This window comes from Cebus imitator, unplaced genomic scaffold (assembly GCF_001604975.1).
Source record: "Cebus imitator isolate Cc_AM_T3 unplaced genomic scaffold, Cebus_imitator-1.0 Scaffold464, whole genome shotgun sequence".
In the NCBI taxonomy this organism is placed as follows: domain Eukaryota; kingdom Metazoa; phylum Chordata; class Mammalia; order Primates; family Cebidae; genus Cebus; species Cebus imitator.
The window spans coordinates 156,224-182,362 of NW_016107779.1; the positions used below are offsets into that span (position 1 = coordinate 156,224).

At 54.6% G+C, this 26,139-nt stretch overlaps 1 protein-coding gene across 2 annotated transcripts in view; it reads right to left on the reverse strand.

Annotated features, from left to right (window-relative positions):
- The window catches only part of SPNS3 (sphingolipid transporter 3 (putative)), a 60,631-nt gene continuing 34,492 nt past the window's right edge, over nucleotides 1-26,139 (reverse strand). For both annotated transcript variants that reach the window (XM_037732704.1, XM_037732705.1), the window contains 4 exons: nucleotides 10,059-10,124; nucleotides 1,895-1,993; nucleotides 1,612-1,783; nucleotides 1-397 (listed from right to left, as the gene is read on the reverse strand). In XM_037732704.1, coding sequence (XP_037588632.1) covers nucleotides 309-397; nucleotides 1,612-1,783; nucleotides 1,895-1,993; nucleotides 10,059-10,124 — 426 coding nt within the window. In that variant the 3' untranslated portion in view covers nucleotides 1-308. The remainder of the gene's footprint in view (nucleotides 398-1,611; nucleotides 1,784-1,894; nucleotides 1,994-10,058; nucleotides 10,125-26,139) is intronic.

A 26,139-nucleotide genomic window follows, 5' to 3' on the forward strand; every position in this document is an offset into this window, starting at 1 on the left:
TACAGGCCCGAAATCCGTGGGATTTGTACTGGCCCCGCAGCAGCCAGGCTGAGGACCCCAGGCTGGAGCAGCCGTGAGCTGGCCGCAGGCACAGGCCCAGGCCTCCCACGCAGGGTGCTGACAGCTCAATTCCCAGCCCAGCCACAGGGTCCTGCCAGCTCTCCAGCCGGGAACGCAAACGTGGCAGATGCGCCTCAGCGGGAGTCGCTGAGGACAGCCAAAGAGGAACGGAGGCATTGCTACCATGGGGACGGGCGGGAGGTGTGCAGGTGGCGTGGGTGCAGGCGGGGTGGGTGCAGGCGGGCACCTCAGGGCTCCTCTGTGGAGGCCCCGGTGCCAGAAAGCAGGGCTTGTCTCTCCAGGTCCTTGCTGTCCACATCCTTGCTGTCTGGGGTCCCTGCAGGAGGAAAGATGCCCAGCTTGCCTGAGAATACAGAAGGTGCTTTGGGGCCAGTGCTCGGGATGGGCTGTCCGGGAATCCTCCCTGTCCCAATCTCGAAATGCATTCCAGACCCACCCGCTTCTCATCACCCTCACTGCCACTGCCCTTGTCTCAGCATGACTCTCCCCTGGAGGGTCTCAGAGTCGGCTCTGCCTCTCGGCCTCAACGCTGACCCTCCCGCAATCTGTCCTCAACACGGCAGCCAGGGTGATGCTTTGACAGCATCCATCAGACCACCTCGGCGCTCCTCTCCTGGAAGCCCGCAGCAGCTCCCGTCTCTCTCCGAGTGAAAGCCACGGTCCTTACAAGGACCCCTGCTCTGGCCCCTTATCCCTCATCCCTACTGCTGTCCCTCCTGCTCCTGCTCCAGCAACACTGGCCTCCTTGCTGATCCTCAGACACACCAGGTGCGCTCCCACGGCAGGGCCTTTGCACTTCCTGAGCGCCTTCCCCCGGGGGCTGAACGGCTCACTCCCTCGCTGCACAGCGGGGACCCTTGCAACCTGCGCACACCTGTCCCTCTTTCCTTCCTTTTTATATTTTATTTTATTTTATTTTATTTTATTTTTTCAAGGTGGAGTCTCACTCTGTCACCCAGGCTGGAGTGCAGTGGCCCGATCTCTGCTCTCTGAAAACTCTGCCCCCTGGATTCAAGAGATTCTCCTGCCTCAGCCTCCCAAGTAGCTGAGGTTATAGGTGCCTGCCACCACGCCTGGCAAATTTTTATATTTTTAGTAGACAAATGGTTTCACCATGTTGCCCAGGCGGGTCTTGAACTCCTAACCTCAGGTGATTCGCCCACCTCTGCCTCCGCCTCCCAAAGTTCTGGGATTACAGGCGTGAGCCGCCTCGCCTGGCCCCTTTCTCCTTTCTTTGAACCGCTTTACGAGTCTCTGTAGCACTCATCACCCTGATCCTGCTGTATCTTTTACTTTTTCTGTTTCTGGTCTGTCTTCACCAACTACCGTGTCAGTTTCTACAGGGGCCTGGACTTGGCCCAATTCTTTCACTGCCCAGCATCTGCAGCCTTGCCTGGTACGTAGCAGGGGTGTACTAAGATTTCTGAATGAATGAACAAGCTGGCCAGGGGCTCAGGGGGTGGCCAGTGCTGTCCCCTGCCCCTAGGGTATGCAGCCCTGAGCCCAGCCTGGTGCAAGAGGTGGGGGTACCTGTGCCAGGCTGCCAGGCCCGGGCCCAGTCTCTCTCTAGGTACAGCGCAGTCAGCAGGAAGCATCCGCCCCCAAGGGCGACCACGAAGGCACAGCACAGGAAGCTCTGTTGCAGGCTGAGGAAGCGCTGCAGGTAGGTGTCGGGGCGCCTGGCCCGCAGGGCACTAGATATCTGTGGAGGAGAAGGGAGGGTCTGCCAGGTCCTCCAGGCTGGCCCCCAGGCCTTAGCAAGGGCACTGCCTCCCCAGACCCTCCCCACCCCACACACGCAGACGTGTCTTACAAGTCCCATGAGATAGGGGCTGCCGGCGTCTCCCAGGATGTGGCCCACCGTGATCTGGAGTGCCTCTGCTGTCCCCCGGCACCTGGGCACCACCACAGACTGCAAAACATAGGCGCAGCAGGGGCACCCCAAGTCAGGGCACAGCCACTTCCTGCTCCCCACCTGCCAAGGACCTGCCCAGAGGAGTGAAGGCTATTCAGGTGAGTAGGGTGGGAGGGAGTCGATGACCCCCAAGGCCTGACGTCCCACCCCAGAACATCAGGCCCATCAGAAGTCTCCCAGTGCCCCAGGATGGAGGTGCCAAGGCCCTGATCAGGGCCACCCCTCTTGAGACTTTGCCCTTGAACTGGGAAGGAAGCAGGCAGGGCTGGGACCACAGTGACAGGGTGAGGTGTCTCAGCTGAGGAGCCCAGAATGCAGCAGCGCAGGTGGACAGGGTGAAGAGGGGGTGCACGCCAGGTGTCTGCAAGTGCGGGCAGCTGGGCAGGAGTGGTGCAGAGGGCTCAGTCCTCTCAGGAACCTCAAGGCCCATGGGGCAGCGGCCAAAGGCAGCCTAGGTGGAGAAGCTCACATGACTCCACAGAAGAGGATGAAAACGTTAAGAAGATGAACTCTGGACTGGCCGAGGTGACTCACACCTGTAATCCTAGTACTTTGGGAGGCCGAGGCGGGCGGATCAACTGAGGTCAGGAGTTCAAGACAAGCCTGGGCAACATGGTAAAACCCCGTCTCTACTAAAAATACAAAAACTAACTGGGCTTAGTGGCGCATGCCTGTAATCCCAGCTACTCTGGAGGCTGAGGCAGGAGAATCGCTTAAACCCGGGAGGCGGAGGTTGCAGTGAGCCAAGATTTCACCATTGCACTCCAGCCTGGGTAACAAGAGTGAAACCCCATCTCAAAAAAAAAAAAAAGATGAACTCTGGAGTCTGACTCTCTGGTTCTGATCCAGATCCTTAGTCGCCAGCTGTGTGACTCTGAGCAAGCAGCTTCACCTTTCTTCCCTCAGTCTCCCCATCCCCAGATGGGGGTAAGAATAGCACCTGTCTTGAGAACCTGACACATTATCATTATTCATCTGGTACCCGGAGGCTTCACGTGGACATCAGACTGAAATACGCTCTGAGACAGAATGCTCCCAGGCACTTGAACTCGGCCACGCCTTCTGCCTGGCACACCAACTCTCCGGTCCGGCTGGAGCACCTCTATTTGTCATTTAGGACTTACCTTTGGGTGACCGCCTCTGTGAAGCCCTCTCAGAGTCTGGGTACCTGCCCTGAGCTCCTGCAGCCCCCATGCACACCCCTAACTGAACGCAGTCGCCCAGAACTGGGAGGGGCCCTTTCTCTGCCCACCTCCCCTTATTCCCCATGGTGTGCACACAGCAAAGACCCTAATTTCTCTTGGAGTCCCTGAGTGCAGCAAGGTACCAGGCGCAGAGGGCACTAGCTGAGAGTTTGCTAACCACATAAGTCAAGTACATCCAGGCGCGGTGGCTCACACCTGTAATCCCAGCACTTTGGGAGGCCAAGGCGGGTAGATCAGCCTGACCAACATGAAGAAACCCCGTCTCTATTAAAACTACAAAAAATTAGCCGGGCATGGTGGCGTGTGCCTGGAATCTCAGCTACTCAGGAGGCTGAGGCAGGAGAATCGCTTGAACCCGGGAGGCAGTTGCAGTGAGCCCAGATCGTGCCATTGCACTCCAGCCTGGGCAACAAGACGAAACTCTGTCTCAAAAAAATAAATAAATAATAAGTCAAGTAGATCCATCTGGGAGACTGTTCCCAGGAGAAACTCTGTTAGAACTCAGGTCTACAGCAGGGAATAGAAGGAGGGAGGCGGAGGGGATTCAGGCAGAGACCACATGGTCGCATGAACCCACCTGGATGGCCCCAGGGAAGCTTCCCACCCTGGAACCTTATCCCCAAGACCTCGGTGTCCATAATCTGAGGCCACGAGTCAATAACAGTCAATGTTAGCTGAGCATGGTGGCTTACTCCTGAAATCACAGCACTTTGGGAGGCCGAGGCAGGTGGGTCACTTGAGGTCAGGAGTTCGAGACCAACCCGGCCAACATGGTGAAACCCTGTCTCTACTAAAAATACAAAAGTTAGCTGGGTGTGGTGGCAGGCGCCTGTAATCCCAGCTACTGGGGAGGCTGAGGCAGGAGAATGGGTTGAACCTGGGAGGTGGAGGTTGCAGTGAGCCGAGATGGTGCCATTGCACTCCAGCTTGAGTGATGGTGAGATCCTATCTCAAAACAAAACCCCAATAATAATAAAATAATAATAATAATTGCCAACATTTGTTGAATGCTTCCGGTATGCATGTTCTATATCAACTTAAACAACCCATGAGGGTGATATGGTGATCACCTGCATTTTACAGATAAGAAAACCCTCCACAGGAAGGCCAGTGACTTGCCCAAGGTCACCCAGCCTGAAATAACAGGGCTGACTTTGCCTCCCAGGCCTTCTCCCTCCAGGACCTGACCCTTTGACCACTCTGCTATAACGGGCAAGGAGGAGCGGTGTTTCCAGCAATATTTACGCATCTGTTTTTTTTTTTTAGACAGAGTCTCACTCTGTCGCCCAGGCTGGAGTGCAGTGGTGCGATCTTAGCTCACTGCAACCTCCGCTTCCCGGGTTCAAGCAATTCTTCTGCCTCAGCCTCCCAAGTAGCTGGGATTACAGGCACCCGCTACCACACCAGGCTAATTTTTTGTATTTTTAGTAGAGACAGGGTTTCACCATGTTAGCCAAGATGGTCTCGATCTCCTGACCTCATGATCTGCCCGCCTCGGCCTCCCATTGTGCTGGGATTACAGGCGTGAGCCACCACACCCAGCCTTATATTTATACATTTGTAATAGAACTTTCAGAAATACAAGAGAAAGATGAGGACAGGTTCATTGCTAGCCCCATAAATGGATGGCAGAGGATTCAGTAACTGGCAAAGAGACGGGGAAAGGCATTCCAGGCAGGGGACAGTGTAAGCAAAGGTGTGGAGGGGCATCCCAGGGACATGATCTCTGGAATCCAGAATCCCAGGGGACAGAGGCAGGGGGTTTTGTGGTGGGCAGGGCAGAGTGGCAGGAGTCACTGTGGTGCCTGGCTGGTCCCGAGGCCAGTGGCACTGAGCCACCCTACACAGGTGGCGAGAGAAACCAGACCTCTTGCCATCCTCTGGATCTGCCAACAGGCCTGAGAAGGAACTGACCACAGCTTTGCACCTTCCATGAGGACTTCCTTCTCACCCCATAATTATGTGATTACTCACTACTGGCTCTGGGAAGACAGGCGAGGCTTCCTGGAAGGAGGGGCCTGAACGTCCAAAAAGGTCCACATGGAGGCTGGGGCTGCCTGGATCCCCACAGTAAGGTCTAGGCAAGCTGGCTCCTTCTTCCTCCCCCAGGAACCCCAACCTGCTGGGCCCAGCGAGAGAGGTGGGTCTCCCGGAGCCTGTTCTAAGACCCCATTGTCGCCATGCAGCCAGCAGCCAAGGGTGGGCCCCGCAGAAGCCGGAGAGCCCAGGGGGTAATTTCAGAAATAAGAGGCTTTGGGTTCCCAAAAATCCAGGCTCACTCTATTCCGAGACAAAAACACCTCTGTTTCTGGCTCTCTCTTCTTAGAAAAGCTGCTCCCTTTATAGCCCAGGGCAAAACCAGAGCCAACCAAGAACTTGGAAAAAGACGGAGCAGCAGCCACCAGGTGCAGACTCCCCAGCAGCCTGCCTCCTGCACCCCCACTCAGCCCTCGCCCACAGACGCCCCTGGGAAGGCGAGATGGGAGACAGGCGAGTGAGCTGACAGCCCCCTGGCGAGCAGAGACTGAGCAGGGAAGCATGGAGAGCTGGGGCCAGGGAAGAATGCAGAGGTGACAACCCTCCAAGGACATGTGGGGATGCCTGCTGAGGGGTGGGAGATGAGCCTGTGGCTAGATTCCGGGACCCCAGAGGACAGGCCTGAGAGAGAGAGAATGAGCTCCCCTTCTGCTCTAGCCCTCACACTGGGGAGTCGGGGTGGGCTGGCTCTGGGTCATCCTGAGTGGGGCCGGACAGACAGCAGGGCTGGGAGGGAGCTGAAGACCCCATGGCTAGGTTAGGGGAGGCAGGGAGCTCTGCCTGGAGAGATGCGGGTTCGGGGGACATGATCACAGCCTCCAGGGAGCAGGGCCCTCTGCGGACCGGCAGGGCCAATGTGGGGTGCCAGGGGTGGGTCTTGGCTGTGACTGAGCCAAATCATTTTCACCAACAGGAAGCCCCCCGAGGCCGGGGGCGGGGGCTCACGCCTGTAATCCCAGCACTTTGGGAGGCCAAGGCAGGCAGATCGCCTGAGATCAGGAGTTCAAGACCAGTCTAGCCAGCATGGTGAAACCCCATCTCTACTAAAAATACAAACATTAGCAGGGCATAGTGGCAGGCACCTGTAGTCCCATCTACTCAGGAGGCTGAGGCAGGAGAATCACGTGAACCCGGGAGGCAGAGGTTGCAGTGAGCCGAGATCGTGCCACTGCACTCCAGCCTGGGCGACAGAGCAAGACTCCGACTCAAAAAAAGAAAAAGAAAAAAAAGAAAGCCCCTCCTAAGAGGCAGGGTCTGCCTGAGGTGGAGGGAATGAGCTCCCAAGGGAGGCGTATGTGAACTAGGGGATGGCTGGAATCTGGCAAAGCATTTATGGACTGGGGAGCTTGTGGTGCCAGGCCAGTGTTCTCAAAGTGTGCCCTAAGGAATTCTACAGCAGAGTCACTTGGGAAATTCATCAGAAGCTGGTGCCTGGACCCCAGCGTGGACCCTCAGAATCAGACGTGGAGGACCCAGCACCTGGAAGCTGTGTTGGTAATAGGCTCCCTCAAACCTGATTCTCATGCACAAGAACGTCTTCAAGCCACTGGACCAGAGAGCCCCTGAGGTCCCTTCTCCAGAGAGAACCTGGATTCTCCCCATTGTGGAGATGGCATCAAAGAGAGCCGTGTCCCGAGGAAGGAACGATCTGGAATTCAGTGGGGCCCACCGGCCCACTCAGGAATCTGCGTGATGCAGCTGTGAGCTCATTCTATCCTTATAGCTTGGGGTGTCGTTGGTGGATGCCACCACAATACCTATTGCACAGGTGAGCAAACCGAGACCCAGAGAGGTTCAGCCACTTGGCCAGGATCACACAGCTGGTGAGGAGCCAGGCTGGAAATGAAAGTAGATGGGCTGCCACAGAGTCCTCGAACCTGGGGTCTGCTGCCCTCTGCACTCTGACCAACCCACAGACTCCAACCTCCCAGACACCTGCAGTCTCCACCCCAGTTTCCGTATCAGCCCCTCGTGGCTTTCCTGGCTGCCAAAAGCTGTTCACCTGAACGTGCCCGGCCCTCAGCTCCCTGCTCCCTCGTCCTGTGGCCCCCCGTACACACCCTCCAAGGTCCCCTCCCTCCCTGGGCCCCTGCTGAAAGTGAAGCTGACCTCCTGTCTCAGGAGCAAGGGCACCTTCCTCTGCTTCCTGCCGCAGGCCCTGTCCCCACACACGCCCTGTCCCTACACACTTCCTGTCCCTGCTCTGCTTCGAGGCTGCTTCCTCCCCTCCTCGCTGGAGCCCACCCCCTGCTCACCCTCGAACAGGGTCCCTGTCTCCTCCCGCTGGCCCCTCCCTGCTCCCTGGAGGCTGCCCTGGCCTCCCCTCTTGAAAAGCAATACCAGCTTCCAAGGATCTGCCGCAGACCCCAGCTACCATGCCCTTGGCTCCTGTCGGCTCAGCTCCTCAAGGGAATTGCCCACCCTCGGGGTCCTGCTTCCCCTTCCTCGCCCTTCTCACCCTGCCCCAAGCTGGCATCTGACCCTCCACGGCACAGAAGCCTCCCCTACCACCTGCCTTTACAGGGAAGCAGCAATGTGGAGGAACTGAACAGCAGGGGCTGCATGGTTCGGATCCCCTACGTGCAGAAAGGCATCTGTGGCCCCGGGCTCCAGAAGGTGGGAAGGCAGGGGAGGGGGCAGGAGGCTCTGCTGGAGTCAAAGATGTTGCTAAGCACTGGGACTGGAGGCCTGCAAGCCAGGGAAGGACCACAGGGAGCCCTGAGGTGGGCTGGCTCCTGTCCAGCCGGCTCCCTGGGCAGCTCCCCACCTGGGTGAAACTGGAGCAGGCCAGTCTCTAACTCTCCTTCCCCACCCCCCGCCAGCACACATTCTCCTCTTCAATTCCACAAAGAGCCTGGCTCTCCAGGTTAATCATTCTTACAAACGCAGGCACTGGGGGACCTGGGGGACGAGGGTGCAGTCTTCACATATCTGTGGGGCTGTCATGTGGAAGAGGGAGCCGTGCGGCGGGGGGCAGGCCAGGGAAGCCGCCAGGGCAGGCGCGGCTCTGCCTGGACCACCTCAGAGAGGACCAGCTCTGCTGGGGGCATGTGAATATCCCTGAGCCTGAAATCCGACAATCCCGCCAGTAAAACATTTGCCGATGGCTTCCCGCTTCCTGAGAGCCTTCCTGCAGGCGGCTTCGCTCACCCTACCGAGCAGGTACTAATTACCCCTTTTATAGATGGGGAAACTGAGGCCAGGGCCATGCAGCAGGTCTGAGGTGACTCTGGGCTGGAGCGCAAGTCTCCCCTGCCTGGAGAGAGGGGCAGGAAGAGCTGCCAGCCCTGAAGCTGATACACTCAGCCAGGAGCCAGAGACAGGGCAGGCCTCTCCAGACCCACTGAGCCTGTGCTATAGGGAGGGACCACGGGATCTGCCAGGGAGGGGCGGACATCTTGGCAGGCAGTGAGCATCCCGTCCACAGTAGGATTCAAGCAGGCTTTGTTGACGGATTAAATGACTGTGCATGCCCTAACCCTGTCAAACTCAGACTCTAGAACACCACGATTTCTTTGGAAGATAGAAAATGAGAAAATGGAAAATTCGAGATCGTGTGAGAATCCCAGCCCGCATTCTCTGTGCCAGGCATGTGGATCATCTCATTTCACCCTCAGAACAGTCCCTAAGGCTGGTGCCATCACCATCCCCACTTTCCACAAGGGGATACCGAGGCTCAGAGACACACAGTCACTTGCCTAACGCCACACAGCTCATAAGTGGCAAGCCCAGCGCTGGCATCCAGGCCTGTTTTCTGAACCCAGGCTGGTGCCCCCACACTGAACTGCCCTCAGAACTGATCTCAGCCTACTGCCAGTCTGGTCCAGTCCCCTTGTGGCTAGCATCGGACTGTGCCAGGCTGCCAGGAGGCGAGAGGAAGGCTCTCAGGGTGCTCACAGGCCCGGGGCCTGCACTATCTACAAGGCACATCCCTTCATGGTGTTCAAAGTCCTTCCCTGATGCCTCCCAGGAGGAGGAAGGGGGGCTGGACGAGAGCTTGGGACTCGGGGGGTGAGGGGCCATGCCGGACTCTGGACACGGCAATCATGTGATCAGGACAGCATCAGGCCTCTTCTAGGTGAGGCTGCTCCTTGCACGGCCGCCTGTGACACACAAGTTGGGGCGGGCTGGCTCGATGGCCTCAGTGTCGATTGCCCTGAAGGACGGCATCCGAGCTGCACGCCCCAGAGCGGAGGCCAAGGAGCCTGCCCGCTGAGAAGCAGTGTGCTACAGAAAGAGGGGGCGGGGCCAGGCACGGCAACTCACGCCTGTAATCCCAGCCAACCCGGCAGATCACCTGAGGTCAGGAGTTCGAGACCAGCCTGGCCACTTGGTGAAACCCCATCTCTGCTAAAAATACAAAATGAGCCAGGCGTGGTGGCGGGTGCCTATAGTCTTGGCTACCTGGGAGGCTGAAACAGGAGAATCACTTGAACCTGGGAGGCGGAGGTTGCAGTGAGCCAAGATTGGGCCGTTGTACTCCAGCCTGGACAAAAAGAGTGAAATTCTGTCTCAAAAAAAGGGGAAGGAGCCCAGAGAGTCAAAACACCTCCTGCCCTGACTCCCTGCATTAGAGCTGTGTGACTTTCAGCCAGGCACCTGCCTTCTCTGAACCTCCATTTGTTCATCTGCAAAACGGGGATGACGGTCAAAGATGTTGCGGAGTGTCAGACCTTGGGTCCAAGGTAACTGTGGACGGCTGCGGTCCCCTGACGCATGGTCTCTGACACCGCTGCCAGCCCCCAGCTGCTCAGCAGCAGAGGCCCAATCTTGAGCTGGATGGAGCCCAGCTCCGCCCCCACCCCGACTCCCACACCTACCAGCAGGATGTCAGCAGCCACCGCCCAGTTGCAGGACAGAAGCAGCTCTCCAAGGGCCAGGAACACCTGTGGACAGAAGGCGGCCTGGGTGAGGACTCCCAGACCCGAGTCACAGGCCCCACCTGTTGCTTCTCACCCGTGGAGAAGAGAGACTGGGACACCACAGAGAAAGGCATTATGGACACTTACTGGCATGAGCGAGGAAGGCCTGGAACTATTTTTCTGGTTTAGCAGCCTTGAGGGTGGGTAGACAGAGCCAGGACCTACTGGGGAGTGTCCAGCCCCCGGAGTCCCCCACTGGGGCCATTAGGAGGCAGCTAGGCCTCCTCCCAGGCCATTGTTAAGGTAAGAAAACAGACTTTAAGCGAGGCGCAGTGGCTCATGCCTGTAATCCCAGCACTTTGGGAGGCCGAGGCAGGTGGACCACCTGAGGTCACGAGTTCAAGACCAGCCTGGCCAACATGGTGAAATCCTGTCTCTACTAAAAATACAAAAATTAGCAGGGCATGCTGTCTCACACCTGTAGTCCCAGCTACTCAGAAAGCTGAGGCACGAGAATCACTTGAACCCGAGAGGCAGGGCTTGCTGTGAGCTGAGATCACGCCACTGCACTCCAGCCTGGGGGACAGAGCGAGACTTTTGCCTCAAAAAAAAAAGTAAAAGAAAAAAATAACAGACTTTAGAAGACAAAGACCGAAAGACTGCTGGAGCCTGCCCACCCCTCTTCTGTTTTCCCCAAAAGTCTGTGTACACTGCTAAGGCACCTACTGTGTGCCATTCAGCCTGCTCAGCCCCAGGCACCCACCAAAGCCCCCTCCAGGCCATCCCCTCCCCCTGGAGCAGCACAGGCAGGTGGGCAAGGCCTGGTACACCCGTCAGGTATACAGTTAAACTGAGCCTGGTCAAGGGCAGCACTTGTCTGGGGTCACGAGTTGACCCTGGGCAAAGCCTGCCTGGAACGCAAGGCTTCCGGCCCCTGCCCAGTGCTCACCCCCAGCCCTGCTCCCAATGTCCTTTGGTTACCACAAGCCCTGAACCCCCCTTCACCTCATGCCAAGGGATTAGGACAATCCTCATTCCGCTCACTCAAGAAGAGTTTAATGAAGCAGGAAGAAGAAAGAGAGAGAAAAAAAAGTCTCATTTCTTAAAGCTTCCAAGAGCTTATTGCGGGGGTGAAATTAGTCATTCCTGGATCACGGGGCTGTGCCCAGGGCAGCCCAGGCTCAGGCACCCAGAGACCTAATGATCAGTGGCCAGGGAGCACCCAGGGTGGTGGACCTGAAGGGCCACCCCTGTCCTTTCTCATGACCCTGTCTAACCCCTCAGGTCAGGTGCCCCGTCAGGCAGATGCCATTACACCCATTTCACAGACAAGAAAACTCAGGTCGGAGGGCACGCATCAAGCCAGGTCCTGGTGAGCTTCCTACCCCACCACGTGGCTGGCCTGTGCATGGTGAGGGTGAAGGGGCCATCTCGGGGAGGAGCTCAGGGGGTTCCCAGCATCCACAGTGCCTGGTGACACTAGCACAGGGGAGTCAGAGGAAAGGCCGAGATGGGCAGGGAGCCCCCGGGCGGAGGTGGTGCCAAGGAGAGCCCTGAAGGACAGTCAAGATCAGGCCGGGCCCAGGACACCCACGAGATCGCGCCACCAGGGGACCCACAGGAGCAGAGGCAAGGGGCTGGGATGTTCCACCACGCCAGGTGGGGCGGGAACGTGACCCAGCTCTGCTAGAGGGAGAGCAGAACCACGAAGGAGCCCAAGCAGGCACGCGCTCTCCTGGTCCTACCCTGTCCCTGGGACTGCAGTGCCTGGTCCCCGGTACCCACACTGAGAGGCCCCTGAGGGCAGAGTGGGCATCCCTCAGGCCTGGGACATGGGGCCCAGCACCCACAGGGGTAGGAATCAGGAAGTCGCTGGTAGATAGGTCTCAGGCGGGGCCCAGGCAGCTGCAGGTCCACATTCCAGCCCAGCAGGGTCTGCCAGCTGCCTCCTGGGGCCACATGAAAGCCAAGCCGACTCACGCCCACTCCCCTCCGACTTCCTCCGGGTGCCTGCACCTGCCCCACCAGGCCTGTCGGCCCCCCACCCCCGACACCAACAGCATCTGCCTCTGCGACCTCCCCTTCCTGCACCCAGGCACCCCGCCCCCAGCCAGCCCCTGTCTCGCTCTCCCTGCCACTCCACACCCCCAGGACATGCTGAAATACACCTTTTCCTTTCTCCAGCTGGAGCAGGGTGGATCCCCCCCAAAATAGAACCCCTCAGAGGGAGGCGGCAGCCACAATGGGGCCTTTGAGGCTGAAGAAGCCGCCCGAGGATGCCAGGTCTCAGACACACCTGGAGGCTGGCACCGTGCCACCAAATCCTTGTCTCCACTTGGTGGCTTTGAGGGGCAAAGGGCTCAGCTGCGGAGAGGCCACCTTCTAATCCTGTAATTACAGAGTCTCCGGGGCAGCGGCCACTGGGGCTGACTCAGCTCCAGGAGGGACTCCACAGTCAAGGGGTGTGACCTACCGGGGTGGACGTGCCCAGCCCCACCCTGCCTTGCTGTGTGGGCCTGGGGAAGCCCCGCCTCTGGGCCTTGGTTTCCCCAATGGTACAACGCTGAGGTGATCCAGATGCTCACCCAGGGTCCTCCAGCGCCAGCAGCGCCTGCGTGTGAAGCTGGTGACCTTGCTTTGCACTGGACCTCCTCATAGACCAGTCCACATCACCAGCTCCTAGAGTTCACTGGCTTCCATGGGCAGTTCTTTTTTTTTTTTTTTTTGAGACAGAGTCTAGCTCTGTTGCCCAGGCTGGAGTGCAGTGGCATGATCTCGGCTCACTGCAACCTCCACCTTCTGGGTTCAAGAGATTCTCCTGCCTCAGCCTCCTGAGTGGCTGGGATTACAGGCACATGCCACCACACCTGGCTAGTTTTTGTATTTTTACTAGAGACGGGGTTTCACCGTGTTGGCCAGGCTGGTCTCGAACTCCTGACCTTGTGATCTGTCTGCATCAGCCTCCCGAAGTGCTGGGATTACAGGCGGGAGCCACCATGCCCAGACCTCCACGAGCAGTTCAAACGTGGGCTCCACAACAGAAAGGCAACGCAAGCGCATAACAAGGGTCCTGGTTTGTAGGATTCACCTGACTGTTCAAAGCTACTCCTACCTGGGTATCTGGACACTCACTGCTGGACAGCCACTCACACTCAACAGTTGCCTAAACTCATTCTCTCCACTGTCCCCAAACATCTCTGTTCCTGCCTTCTGTGGCTGAGCCAGGACACGACACAACCCCAGGTGCAGACAGGCTGCCGGCAAGCTGCCAGAGTGGATCTCCTCTGGCTCAGGAATCTCGCCTGGTCCCCATCACCCAGGCCAGATGCTGGGGGTGGGGTCCTACCTGCCTTGCTCACCCTCACACCCTCCATCTCGGATTTCTGTCCATTCTGCATCCTGCCCGTTCCCCAAATCTGCCTCCTTCTCCTGCCCACAGCTGCTGGCCAGTGCACTCCAGGCCTCCCACGGGCGTCTCCTCCCCAGTTTCCCAGGCCCCATCATCCCTCCAGACACCAGCCCCGGAGGGGACTTCCGAAAGAGAAATCTGACTCTGCCCCTGACTCCTCAGAGTCAGTGCGGCCTCCTTGTACCCTGACTTAGATTCCCCTGGGAGATAGGGCCTGGGAACCCTGCCTGGAGCCTGAGAAGGCTGGAGCCCCTCCGCCCCTGGCCTCTGCCATTCTAGACTGAGAGAATTTCCCTTCAAGCTAAGAAAGTGATGATGAATGTCCCTGGCTTTGGTTACCCCTGGCCGCAGAGACCCACTCACATAGGCATCCATGCTCACACTGTCACGTGTGTGGCTGCACGAGCCTGTCCAGACACAAGCACAGCCAAGGCCTCTCACATGGGCACACAAGCTTCGACACACAAGCATACTCACACACACGCACCAACAACCCAAGACACACGCAAAGAACTCACATGCCACACCCACACACATACGGAGGTAATGGGGAGCCATTCCAAATATCAAAGCAGGCTGGGCAATGGTGGCTCACGCCTGTTATCCCAGCACTTTGGGAGGCCGAGGCGGGCGATCACCTGAGGTTGGGAGTTCGAGACCAGCCTGACCAACATGGAGAAACCCTGTCTCTACTAAAAATACAAAATTAGCCGGTGTGGTGGTGCACACCTATAATCCCAGCTACTCGGGAGGCTGAGGCAGGAGAATCGCTTGAGGCTGGGAGGCAGAGGTTGTGGTGAGCTAACGTCACACTATTGCACTCCAGCCTGGGAGACAAGAAACTCGGTCTCAAAACAAAAGCAAATAGCAAAGCATGCGCAGCAAGGGCACCAAAAAAATGATGGCTATCAACCCTGGCACAGGCTTTCCGGGGCACCCTTGCCAAATAACAGCCTGGCATGTACCCGTGCTTACCTGTGGTCTCATGATAAGCATAGTAAGTTATGCTTACACACACACAGACACACACACACACACACACACACACACGCTTGTGTCCTCACTCTTGTGCACACCCATGCAGAAGAGTGGCTGTACACACACTTATACCTTCACACGTACATAGCGCTCCTCATGTCCACCTGCACGCGCAGCTAGGCAGGAGGAAAGGGTCAGTCCCGATGGGGTGGCGGGGGCAGTGCCTTCAATCTTGGTTCATCTTGATCTTGAACTGCCAAGAAGGGAGCAGGCCACCCTCCCCCAGGGGCTGGCTGTGCCCGGGGCAGAGCTGAGACCCAAGCCTCCTCCCTCCTGGACCAACTCTTCACTGAGCCAGGACAGACCAGCCGCTAGCAAGCTGCTGCACTGGCTGGCACGCTTTGTCCCTGGGCTTGCCAACCTGTAATTGCAAGGACTGGCATCATGGCACAAGGGCACCGCCTGGCTTCCCGGGTCCGGCAGCAGCCCCACAAGCCGGTGGGTAGGCAGGTGGGGAGTGAGGCAGTGAAGGGAGCAAAACCCTCACGCCCTCCCAGAGAATTCAGCTGAGACTGTGAGCTTTCCTGGGGGCTGTGAGGCCAGCCAAGACACACCTGCTAAATCTTGGCAGAGAGGTGGGGCCATCAGAGGAGGGGCGAGTGGACCTGTCTCAACCCCTCTCAGACAGCCCCTGTAGGGCCCGGTTACTCCAGCTCAGAAAGCCAGATAGAAAGGGCTTATCCAGCCAGGCGCCATGGCTCACACCTGTAATCCCAGCACCTTGGGAGGCTGAGTCGGGTGGATCACTTGAGGTCAGGAGTTCAAGACCAGCCTGATCAACATGGAGAAACTCCATCTCTACTAAAAATACAAAATTAGCCGGGCATGGTGGCACATGCCTGTAACCCCAGCTACTTGGGAGGGTGAGGCAGGAGAATCGCTTGAACCCGGGAGGCAGAGGTTGCGGTAAGCCAAGATCACGCCATTGCACTCCAGCCTGGGCAACAAGAGGGAAACTCTGTCTCAAAAAAAAAAAAAAAAAAAGAAGGGGCTTATCCAAGAGGCCCCCTAAGGACCAAGTCTGGGAAGTGGTAGGAATGCTCCCCAGAGTTGGGGAGCTCACACAGCCCAGCTTCCCACACCACTCCAGGGACCAGGAAGCAGATTCCACAGCCATCCCCTGAATCCTGGGCCGACCCTTGACAACAGCTGTGGTGGGCCACATCCTAGCTGATCTCTGCCAACCAACCTGCAAGCTCCTTGTGGACACCAGATGGGCAGATAACAGGCCTCCATCCCAGGTCCTCACTCAGGAGTCTTTAAGACTGGGAAGGGGCCGGGCGCAGTGGCTCCTACCGGTAATCCCAGTAATTTGGTAAACCAAGGCAGGCAGATCACTTGAGGCTAGGAGTTCGAGACCAGCCTGGCCAACCTGGTAAAACCCTTTCTCTACTAAAAATACAAAAATTAGCCAGGTGTGGTGGCGGATGCCTATAATCCCAGCTCTTCGGGAAAGGCAATGTCCCCTCCTGGATCCAAAGGCCTTGTGACAGCCACGCTGGCTCTGTCCTGTGCAGTGCTGGCCACATCTCTCCCTGGGCAAGGAGGAAACTCAGAGCTATGATCAAGTTGGGCAAGAAGCGGCCTTTGAGATCCCCTGGGATCTTGTCCCCAGGTCTGTGACCTGGGGCCTGTGTTCTGAATGGCTCAGGCAAAGAGTTGGTCCATGACGGAGGAGGCTTGGGTCTCAAGTCTGCCCCAGACAGAGCTGACAAAGATGGAGGATTGAATATTGCGTCACAGACTTAAATTCTCACACAGGAGCAAAAAATTGACAGAAAAAGTGATTTTTTTTTTCCAAGAAAAGAACAAAACCTAGTGAAATCAACATTCAATACTGGCAGCCAGGTGCAGTGGCTCACACCTGTAATCCCAACATCCCAAATTTTGGGAGGCTGAGGCAGGAGGATTGCTTGAGCCCAGGAGTTCAAAACCAGCCTGGACAACATAGTGAGTCCAGGTCTCTACCAAAAAAAATTTTTTTTTTTTTGAGACAGAGTTTCGCTCTTGTTACCCAGGCTGGAGTGCAATGGTGCGATCTCTGCTCACCGCAACCTCCGCCTCCTGGGTTCAGGCAATTCTCCTGCCTCAGCCTCCTGAGTAGCTGGGATTACAGGCACGTGCCACCATGTCCAGCTAATTTTTTGTAGTTGTAGTAGAGACGGGGTTTCACCATGTTGACCAGGATGGTCTCGATCTCTTGACCTCGTGATCCACCCGCCTCGGCCTCCCAAAGTGCGGGATTATAGGTGTGAGCCACCGCGCCCAGCCTCTACAAATAATTTTTTAAATTAGCCGGGCATGGCACCATGCACCTGTGGTCCCAGCTATTCCAGAGGCTGAGGGAGGATGATCCTTTGAGCCTGGGAGGTTGAGGCTGCAGTGAGCCATGATCACGCCACTGCACTCCAGCCCGGGTGACAGCAAGATCAAAAAAAAATGGCCGCTGAACAAAAGAGCAGATGATTCTGTAGAAGAGAGCATTACCCTTCTCAGCTTCCCCTCCCCAAAGCTGTTCACCAAAAAACCCTCATATCTGGAGGGAAACAAACTGAGTAGCAGTCCCTAACTGACAGCCAGCAGGGAAAGCTGCTGGGGGACAGAGGCTAAAAACAGAGAATGCGAACAGGGACTCCAGTCACTGACTCCACTCAAGGCCCAGGGGCACCTCCCATCTCAGAAGGGAATGCACCCAGTAATTAAGTAGAATGAACCTTGTTAGAGAGCATTTACCTGAATCCCAGAAGACAGAGCAGACCCAGGTGTTTTGACAAAGACTCCTCATTTGCCTGAGCCCTGCGTTTCCCTCCGGCAACAGAAAAGTCTGCAAAGCCCAAACTCAAGCAAACTGCATCCCCTTTGGACAACGGAATGATCACAGAGAAGGCAGGCAGAGTCAAAGACAGGAGTCACCCACACTACAGAAAGCACATCCAGCTTCTGAGCAGAGCTGCCCACACCCAGCTCAGAGGAAAGGATTCAGCATGTAAATGAGGGAGACATATTGTAAAAAAGGAAGGAAGGGAGGAGGCAGGGAGAAAAAAATCCAACCTAAAAGATAGGTGATAAGAGAAGGAGCAGAAGGAAATCTTATATTTGCTTCAAGCTGTAAAACAATGCAATGAGAATATTAATTCAGGCTCGGCACAGTGGCACATGCCCGTAATCCCAGCACTTTGAGAGGCCAAGGCGGGGGGATTACTTGAGCTGAGGAGTTTGAGACCAGCCTGGACAACATGGCGAAACCCCATCTCTACAAAAATTACAAAAATTACAAAAATTAGCCGGTCGTGGTGGTGCATGCCTGCGGTCCCAGCTACTCAGGAGGCTGAGGTGGGAGGATCACTTGAGCCCAGGAGGTCGAGGCTGCAGAGAGCCGTGATTGCACCGCTGCACTCCAGCCTGGGTGACAGGGTAAGACCCTATCTCAAAATAAATAAATAAATATCAAAGAAAAGACAATCTCGCATATAAATGAACCAAAGGAAAATAAACTCTCTAGCCTTTGCGGGGGAGGGGGGGTGGATAAAAACTGTTTAATCACAAAATCTACCCAGTTAGGAGTCAAAGCAAAATAAAGAACTCAGGAATAAAAAATCTGTGTAAACACACTGATAACCAACATGGAATCTACTTAAATATGAAACTACTGTCAAACCACTACAAGGATGAGGCTTAAAGAACAGACTGCGGCCGGGAGCGGTGGCTCACGAATGTAATCCCAGCACTTTGGGAGGCTGAGGCAGGCGGATCACCTGAGGTCAGGAGTTCAAGACCAGCCTGATCAACATGGAGAAACCCCGTCCCTACTAAAAATACAAAATTAGCTAGGTATGGTGGCACATGCCCGTAATCCCAGCTACTCGGGAGGCTGAGGCAGGAGAACCTCTTGAACCCAGGAGGCGGAGGTTGCAGTGAGCCGAGATCACGCCATTGCACTCCAGGCTGGGCAACAAGAGTGAATCTTCATCTCAAAAAAAAAAACCAGATTGTGAATAGTCTACATCTAGAAAAAGTAAAAATAATAAGGAGGTCGGAGAGAGAAGGGAGAAAGGATGTGTAAGAAGGCTGGTGTCCTCTTTCATAGCCAGCATTCATCAATACGTCCACAGTTTTACAATTAATTCAAACTTAATTCCTTTGATTTCACTTCAGTTTCTTCAAGCGGATTCATATAAATTAAACATATTATATGATTCTATTTATATGAATTATCCAGAAAAGACAAATCTATAAAGATGGAAAGTAGATTTAGCAGCTGCCTAGGACCAGGGCTGGGGTGCAGAGAGATGGATTGAAGAGAAATGGGGGTGACTGCTAATAGGCACGAAATTTATTTTTAGAGTGAGTAAAATGTTCTGAAATTGATGTGGTAATGGTTGTACAACTCTGTGGATGTACTAAAAACCAGTGAATTATATACTTTACTAGGTGAATTGTCTGATACATGAATTATTATTACTATTATTTTGAGACAGGGTCTCGCTCTGTCGCCCAGGCTGGAGTGCAGTGGCGTGATCTCAGCTCACTGCAGCCTCTGCCTCCCACGTTCAAGTGATTCTCGTGCCTCAGTCTCCCGAGTAGCTGGGATTACAGGAGCCCACCACCACACCCAGCTAATTTTTTGTATTTTTAGTAGAGTTGGGGTTTCACCATGTTGGCCAGGTTGGTCTCGAACTCCTGACCTCAAGTGATCCACCCGCCTGAGCCTCTCAAAGTGCTGGGATGATAGGCGTGAGCCACTACACCTGGCCTGATGTATGAATTATACCTCAATAAATCTGTTTTTAAAAATTGCAGTACCATATGACCTCAGTTTAATAAAACTATTTCTACCTAACCATAAGCCTGTGAATGTCTAGAGACAGATACAGAATGATGTTTACCTAATTAAATAAGAAATATGGAAGCAAAAATGCCAAAATGGTAAGAATCATTCATTCTTGTGGATGAAAATGTGAATAGCTATTATTTTCTTCTCTGTGATTTTCTGCATTTTTTTTTGTTTTTTTTTTTTTAGTGTCCCCCATAAAAATATAAAAGTCATGCGCCATGGCATGCTAGACTGACTTGTTGGTCCCACCCTTGACCTCACCACGGCGGCACTGCGCACCCGCACCCTTGACTGACCTGTGCACTGCCTCCAAGCTCAAGCTTCAGGTCTATTTCAAGCCCTTGGCGACCTCACTTGGTTTCGCGGCTTTAAATAACCAGCCTAGACACTCTGTCCTGAACTCCAAGACTCATACGTACCCAATTGCTTCTTTTATTTTTTTGAGACGGAGTCTTGCTCTGTTGCCCAGGCTGGGGTGCAGTGGTGCAATCCCGGCTCACTGCAACCTCCTCCACCCAAGTCCAAGTGATTCTCCTGCCTCAGCCTCCTGAGTAGCTGGGACTGCAGGCTCCCACCACCACGCCTGGCTAATTTCTGTGTTTTTAGTAGAGACAGGATTTCACCATGTTTGCCAGGCTACTCTCAAACTCCTGACCTCAAGTGATCCACCCGCCTCGACCTCCCAAAGTGCTAGGATTGCAGGCAGGAGCCACCACACCTGGCCCAACTGTCTCTTAATGTGTCCAGTTGAGGCCGGGCACAGTGGCTCACGCCTGTAATCCCAACACTTTGGGAGGCCAAGGCAGGCGGATCACTCAAGCCCAGGAGTTCAGGAGCAGCCTGGGTAACATAGTGAAACCCCGTCTCTACAAAAGAATACAGAAATTAGCTGGGCATGGTGGCTCGCACCTGTAGTCCCAGCTACTCAGGAGGCTGAGGTGGGAGGATCCTCTTGAGCCCAGGAGGTCCAGGATGCAGTGAACCGAGATCGCACCGCTGCACTCCAGCCTGTCTTAGAAAACAGGTCCGAGGTGGGGTACCGTGGCCCACCCCTGTCATCCCAGCACTTTGGGAGGCCGAGGCGGGCAGATCACCAGAGGTCAAGAGTTCAAGACCAGCCTGGCCAACATGGTGAGACTCTGTCTCTACTAAAAACACAAAATTAGCCAGGCTTGGTACAAGAGGGGCCTGTAATCCCAGCTACTCGGGAGGCGGAGGTTTCAGTGAGCTGAGATCATGCCATTGTCCCCCAGCCTGCACAACAAGAGCAAAACTTCATCTCAAAAAAAGAAGAAAAAAAGAAAACAGGTCCAGTTGAAGGTCCTACGAAGCACCTCAATTTAACATGTCTAAAATGACCTCTCCACAATGAATCGCCCTGCCCCTCCCTCAGTCTTCCCGCCACAGGAAGGGGCAAGACCATGCTTCTAGCTGCTCAGGGCAAAAACCTTGAAGCCACCCTGCACCCCTCCCTTTCACACTTCACACCCAGTCTCTCAGGAAGTCCTGTAATTCTACTTCCAAAATACACCCAGAATCTGACCACTTCTCCACACTTCCTCCATAACTACCCTGGTCCACGCCATCACTGTCAACTGCCTAGATTACTAGAAAACCTCCTGAGTGATTTCCTTGTTTCTGCCTTTGTCCTCTTTTTTTTTTTTAATTTCTGGTTTGTTTTTTGTTTTTTGTTTTTTTGAGATGGATTTTCACTCTTGTTGCCCAGGCTAGAGTGCAGTGGCATAATCTCGGCTTATCACAACCTCTGCCTCCCAGGATCAGGTGATTCTCCTGCCTCAGCCTCCCGAGTAGCTGGGATTACAGGCGTGCGCCACTAAGCCCAGCTAATTTTGTATTTTTAGTAGAGACAGGGTTTCTCCATGTTGGTCAGTCTGGTCTTGAACTCCTGACCTCGTGATCTGCCTGCCTCGGCCCTCCAAAGTGCTAGGATTACAGGTGTGAGCCACCGCGCCCACCATCTTTTTCTTTTTTTCTTTTTTGTTTGTTTTTTAATTTTTTCCTCTCTATGTGGCCCAGACTGGTCTCAAACTCCTGAGCTTAATCTCAAGCGATTCTCCAACCTCAGCCGCCCAAAGTGCTAGGCTGGCAGGTGTGAGCCTCCACGCCCAGCCTGTCCTCTTTCATTCTATTCTCAGCGTGGCAACCAGAGAGTGCCTATTAAACCACGTGGTCCACAGCTACAAAATGGCCCCAAATTAATCAGGCCTCTTGACATTCACACCTTTGTATGAAGCCCCTGCCATGGTAAATGGGCTGGCGTTATACCTTGCTTTGACCCATAAAATCAGGTGGAAGTGGCCGGGCGCGGTGGCTCACCCTGTCATCCCAGCACTTTGGGAGGCCGAGGCGGGTGGATCACTTGAAGTCAGGAGTTCAAGACCAGCCTGGCAAATACGGTGAAACCCCATCTCTACTAAAAATACAAAAGTTAGCCGGGCATGGTGGCTACTGTAATCCCAGTTACTAGGGAGGCTGAGGCAGGAGAATCACTTAAACCAGAGAGGCGGAGGTTGCAGTGAGCCGAGATCACACCCCTGCACTCCAGCCTGGGCTACAGAGTGAGACTCTGTCTAAAACACATGGATGGATGGATGGATGGATCGATCGATCGATAGATGATAGACAAATAAAATCAGGTGGAAGTGATGCTTTTCAAGCTCCTGGCCTGGGGGTAACAGACATTGGAACTCCCCCTTCTGCTTCCTTAGAGCATTGCCCTGAGATGGTCATGAAAGGAAGCTGATCTAGCCTGGTGGAGGATGAAGGGCCACACGGAGAAGAATGAAGGGGACCCAGGGGACAGCCAGAGGGGAGCAAGGTCAGCGTGGACCTTCCAGTGCAGCAATTGTCCAGGTGAAAGCAGCCCCATGAGTGGGCACGGGCAAAGCAGCAGGAAGCGTTCAGCCAAGCCACCAAATTGGAAACAATTGGGCATTGTTGTTTTTTGTTTGTTCGTTTTGGTTTTTGTGTTTGTTTGCAATTCTCCTGCCTCAGCCTCCCGGGTAGCTGGGACCACAGGCGCACGCCACCACATCCAGCTAATTTTTTTTTTTTTTTTTTTTAGTAGAGACGGGGTTTCACCATGTTGGCCAGGATGGTTTTGATCTCTTGACCTCGTGATCCGCCCACCTCAACCTCCCAAAGTACTGGGATTCCAGGCTTGAGCCACAGCGCCCAGCCTGGGCATTGTTTTAAGCCACTAAGTTTTGGGGTGATTTTTTTTTATCACCCCTAAGTCAGAGCCTCTCACCTCTGTGCTGGACCCTTTCTGGTGGCTTCCCATTTCACTGGCATTGGAAGCCAGAGGGAATATATGCACAAGGCCCTCCGTAATCCCCACCCTCAGTCCCCCATCAGAGGTCACGGTCTGCTACTGCTCCCTGGCTGACCTAATTCCGGTCACACTTCCCCAACACAGCAGCCTCGCGCTCTCCCTTAGGGCCTCTGCACAGGCTGCTCCCCTCGCAGGGACCAACCTTCCCCAACCCAGACCCACACGGCTCCTTCCCACACTCACTTCTGGAGTGCCACTGTCTCAGCGCGGCCTCCCCTGGCCGCTTGCATTGCCCCGTCACTCCCTTTGTCCCCTTTCCCTGCCCCCTCTAACATGCTATGGTATTTATTTTATTTATTTTTATTTATTTTTTGAGCAGGAGTCTCACTCTGTCACCCAGGTTGGAGTGCAATGGCACGATCTTGGCTCACCACAACCTCCGCCTCCTGGGTTCTGGCGATTCTCCTGCCTCAGCCTCCCGAGTGGCTGGGATTATAGGTGCAAGACACCACGCCCGGCTAATTTTTGTATTTTTAGTACAGACTGGGTTTCACCGTGTTGGCCAGGCTGGTTTCAAACTTCTGACCTCAAGTGATCCTCCTGCTTCGACCTCCCAAAGGCCTGGGATTACAGGCATGAGCCACTGCACTGGGCCTCTGCACACAGCCTTTTCTTTTTTTTTCTTTTTTTGAGACAGAGTCTTATTCTGTCACCCAGGCTGGAGTGCAAAGGCACAATCTCAGCTCACTGCAACCTCTGCCTTCCAGATTCAAGAGATACTCCTGTCTCAGCTTCTTGAGTAGCTGGAATTACAGGTGCTCACCACCACGCCCAGCTAATTTTTGTGTTTTTAGTAGAGACAGGGTTTCACCATGTTAGCCAGGATGGTCTCAAACTCCTGACCTCGTGATCCGCCTGCCTCGGCCTCCCAAAGTGCTGGGATTACAGGCATGAGCCCCCGCGCCTGGCCTTCTTTTTCGTTTTTGGACTTTTTTTTTTTTTTTTTTCCCTGAGATGGAGCCTTGCTCCCTCGCCCAGGCTAGAGTGCATTGGCGGTGATGCCGGCTCACTGCAACCTCCGCCTCCTGGGTTCAAGTAGTTCTCCCACCTCAGCCTCCCGAGTAGCCGAGATTACAGATGCCTGCCATCATGCCAGGCTAATTTTTGTATTTACGTAGAGACAACATTTCGCCATGTTGGCTACACTGATCTTGAACTCCTGATCTCAGGTAATCCGCCCGCCTTGGCCTCCCAAAGGGCTGGGATCACAGGTATGAGCCACCGTGCCAGCCTAGAGTTCATTTATTTGTCCCATTACTTGGAGCAGGAAGTAGTTGTGCTCAGGTTAAAAAAAAAAAAAAAGTGAATGCAGTAGAATGCAGAGAATGAAGTTACATTCACGGTAACTTTCAAGGGTAGGTCATAAAAGGCAATACAGTTCCACCTGGCCCTCTATCTCAGGACATTAGTCCTTGTTTAACCCAGACACCACGTTGTGAGGAAGCCCAGACCACATGGAGAGGTCACAGACGGGAGTTCCACCCATAGCTTCTGTTGAGGTCTCAGTCAATGGCGGCATCCTCTGCCAGGCAGGCTCCACCCCTTTGGTGATCCAGCCCCTCGCCCTCGTCCTGCCTAGCTAATACCAGGTGGAAAAGAGATACCAGCCTCCTTGCTCTCAAACCTGGCCTAAACTGCACATTTGTGAGCGAAATAAATGGTGCTGTCATTTTAAGACATTACGTTTTGTGGCATCGCCATAGCAATTAGAACAGGCTCCAAAGTTCACTTACCTCTTTAATGAAACCAAGAGGTAAGGAGTAGCACTCCCATTCTATTGCTAAGAAAACTGAGGCTCAGCAGGCCGGGCACGCTGGCTCGCACCTATAATCCTAGCACTTTGGGAGGCCAAGGCGGGCGGATCACAAGGTCAAGAGATCGAGACCATCCTGGCCAACATGGTGAAACCCCATCTCTACTAAAAATACAAAAATTAGCTGGGCATGGTGGTGCATGCCTGCAGTCCCAGCTACTAGGGAGGCTGAGGCAGGAGAATTGCTTGAACCGGGAGGCGGAGGTTGCAGTGAGCTGAGATCACGCCATTGCATTCCAGCCTGGGCAACAAGAGCGAAAGTCCATCTCAAAAAAAAAAAAAAAAAAGGGAAAAGAAAATTGAGGCTCAGCAAGGTCCAGATCTTGCTCTAGGTCACACAAGTCACACAGCAGGTAAGGGAAGAAGAAGGAATGATGTCTTTCAGGTCTTTCAGGCACCTCATTGCCTGCCCTCCCCCATGCTCCACTCTTGCCCCTCCACCTTGACCACAGAGCCCACTTGAGGGGGACCGCCAACATGCACCCACATCCTTCAGCCACCAGGTCAGTGACAGTGGAGCCCCTGCCATGGGCACAGTCCCGCCTCTGAGCACAAACGCCTTCTCCTCTGAAGGGCAGCAGGTCTGGGCAGAAGGCCAAGGAAGGCGGCGTGAGCCAGGACCTGCTGCGTGCGTGTCTGGACCCTAATTAACAGCCGGGAAGTCCACTTCCCTTGCCAAGAGGCCTGGAAAGATGAAACCCTCTGTTTCTGTAGGTGGCCACAGGGCGTGAGCTCCCCCAGGGAAGGCCCCGGACCGGACTTTATATTCTCAGAAAAACTCATTTCCATGAAACCAGCAGCAGGATTTGGCCCGACTTCAGCAACTCTGGGAGCAGACACACGGTGCCACCAAAAATCAGCCTGCCCACACAGTGCAGTTACAGCAACCAAGTAGCAAGAGAAAAGCTATACTTAGCTGCAGGCACACATGTGCACACGGGCACATCCCACGCAGTTATCTGCATGTCCTGACGTGGGTGTGCACACCCAGGCACAGACCCATGTACAAAACAGTACACACACACACTCGCACATACACACCACACACATGCACACGCACGCATGCAAATTAAAACAGACATAGTCATACATACAATATGCATTTAGCATGTTTATTTATTCATACTAAATTTAAATGTACATTCATGCTAAATGCATATTGTATGTAAAGTATATTCTCTTTTTTTTTCTTTTTTTCCTTTTTTGAGATGGAGGCTCACTCTGTCTCCCAGGCTGGAGTGCAGCGGCACGATTTCGGCTCATTGAAACCTCCGCCTCCTGGGTTCAAGCAATTCTCCTGTCTCAGCCTCCAGAGTAGCTGGGATTACAGGTGCCCACTGCCACACCCAGCTAATTTTTTAAGATATATTTTTAGTGGAGACGGGGCATGGGAGAGAGCGTGTCGCTCAGGCTGATCTCGAACTTGTGACCTCAGTGATTCGCCCACCTTGGCGAATCACAGGTGTGAGCCATCATGCCCAGCTGGTATATTCATGTTTTTTGTTTTTTCTGAGACAGAGCCTTGTTCTGTTGCCCAGACTAGAGTGTAGTGGTGTGATCTTAGTTCACTGCAACCTCTGCCTCCTGGGC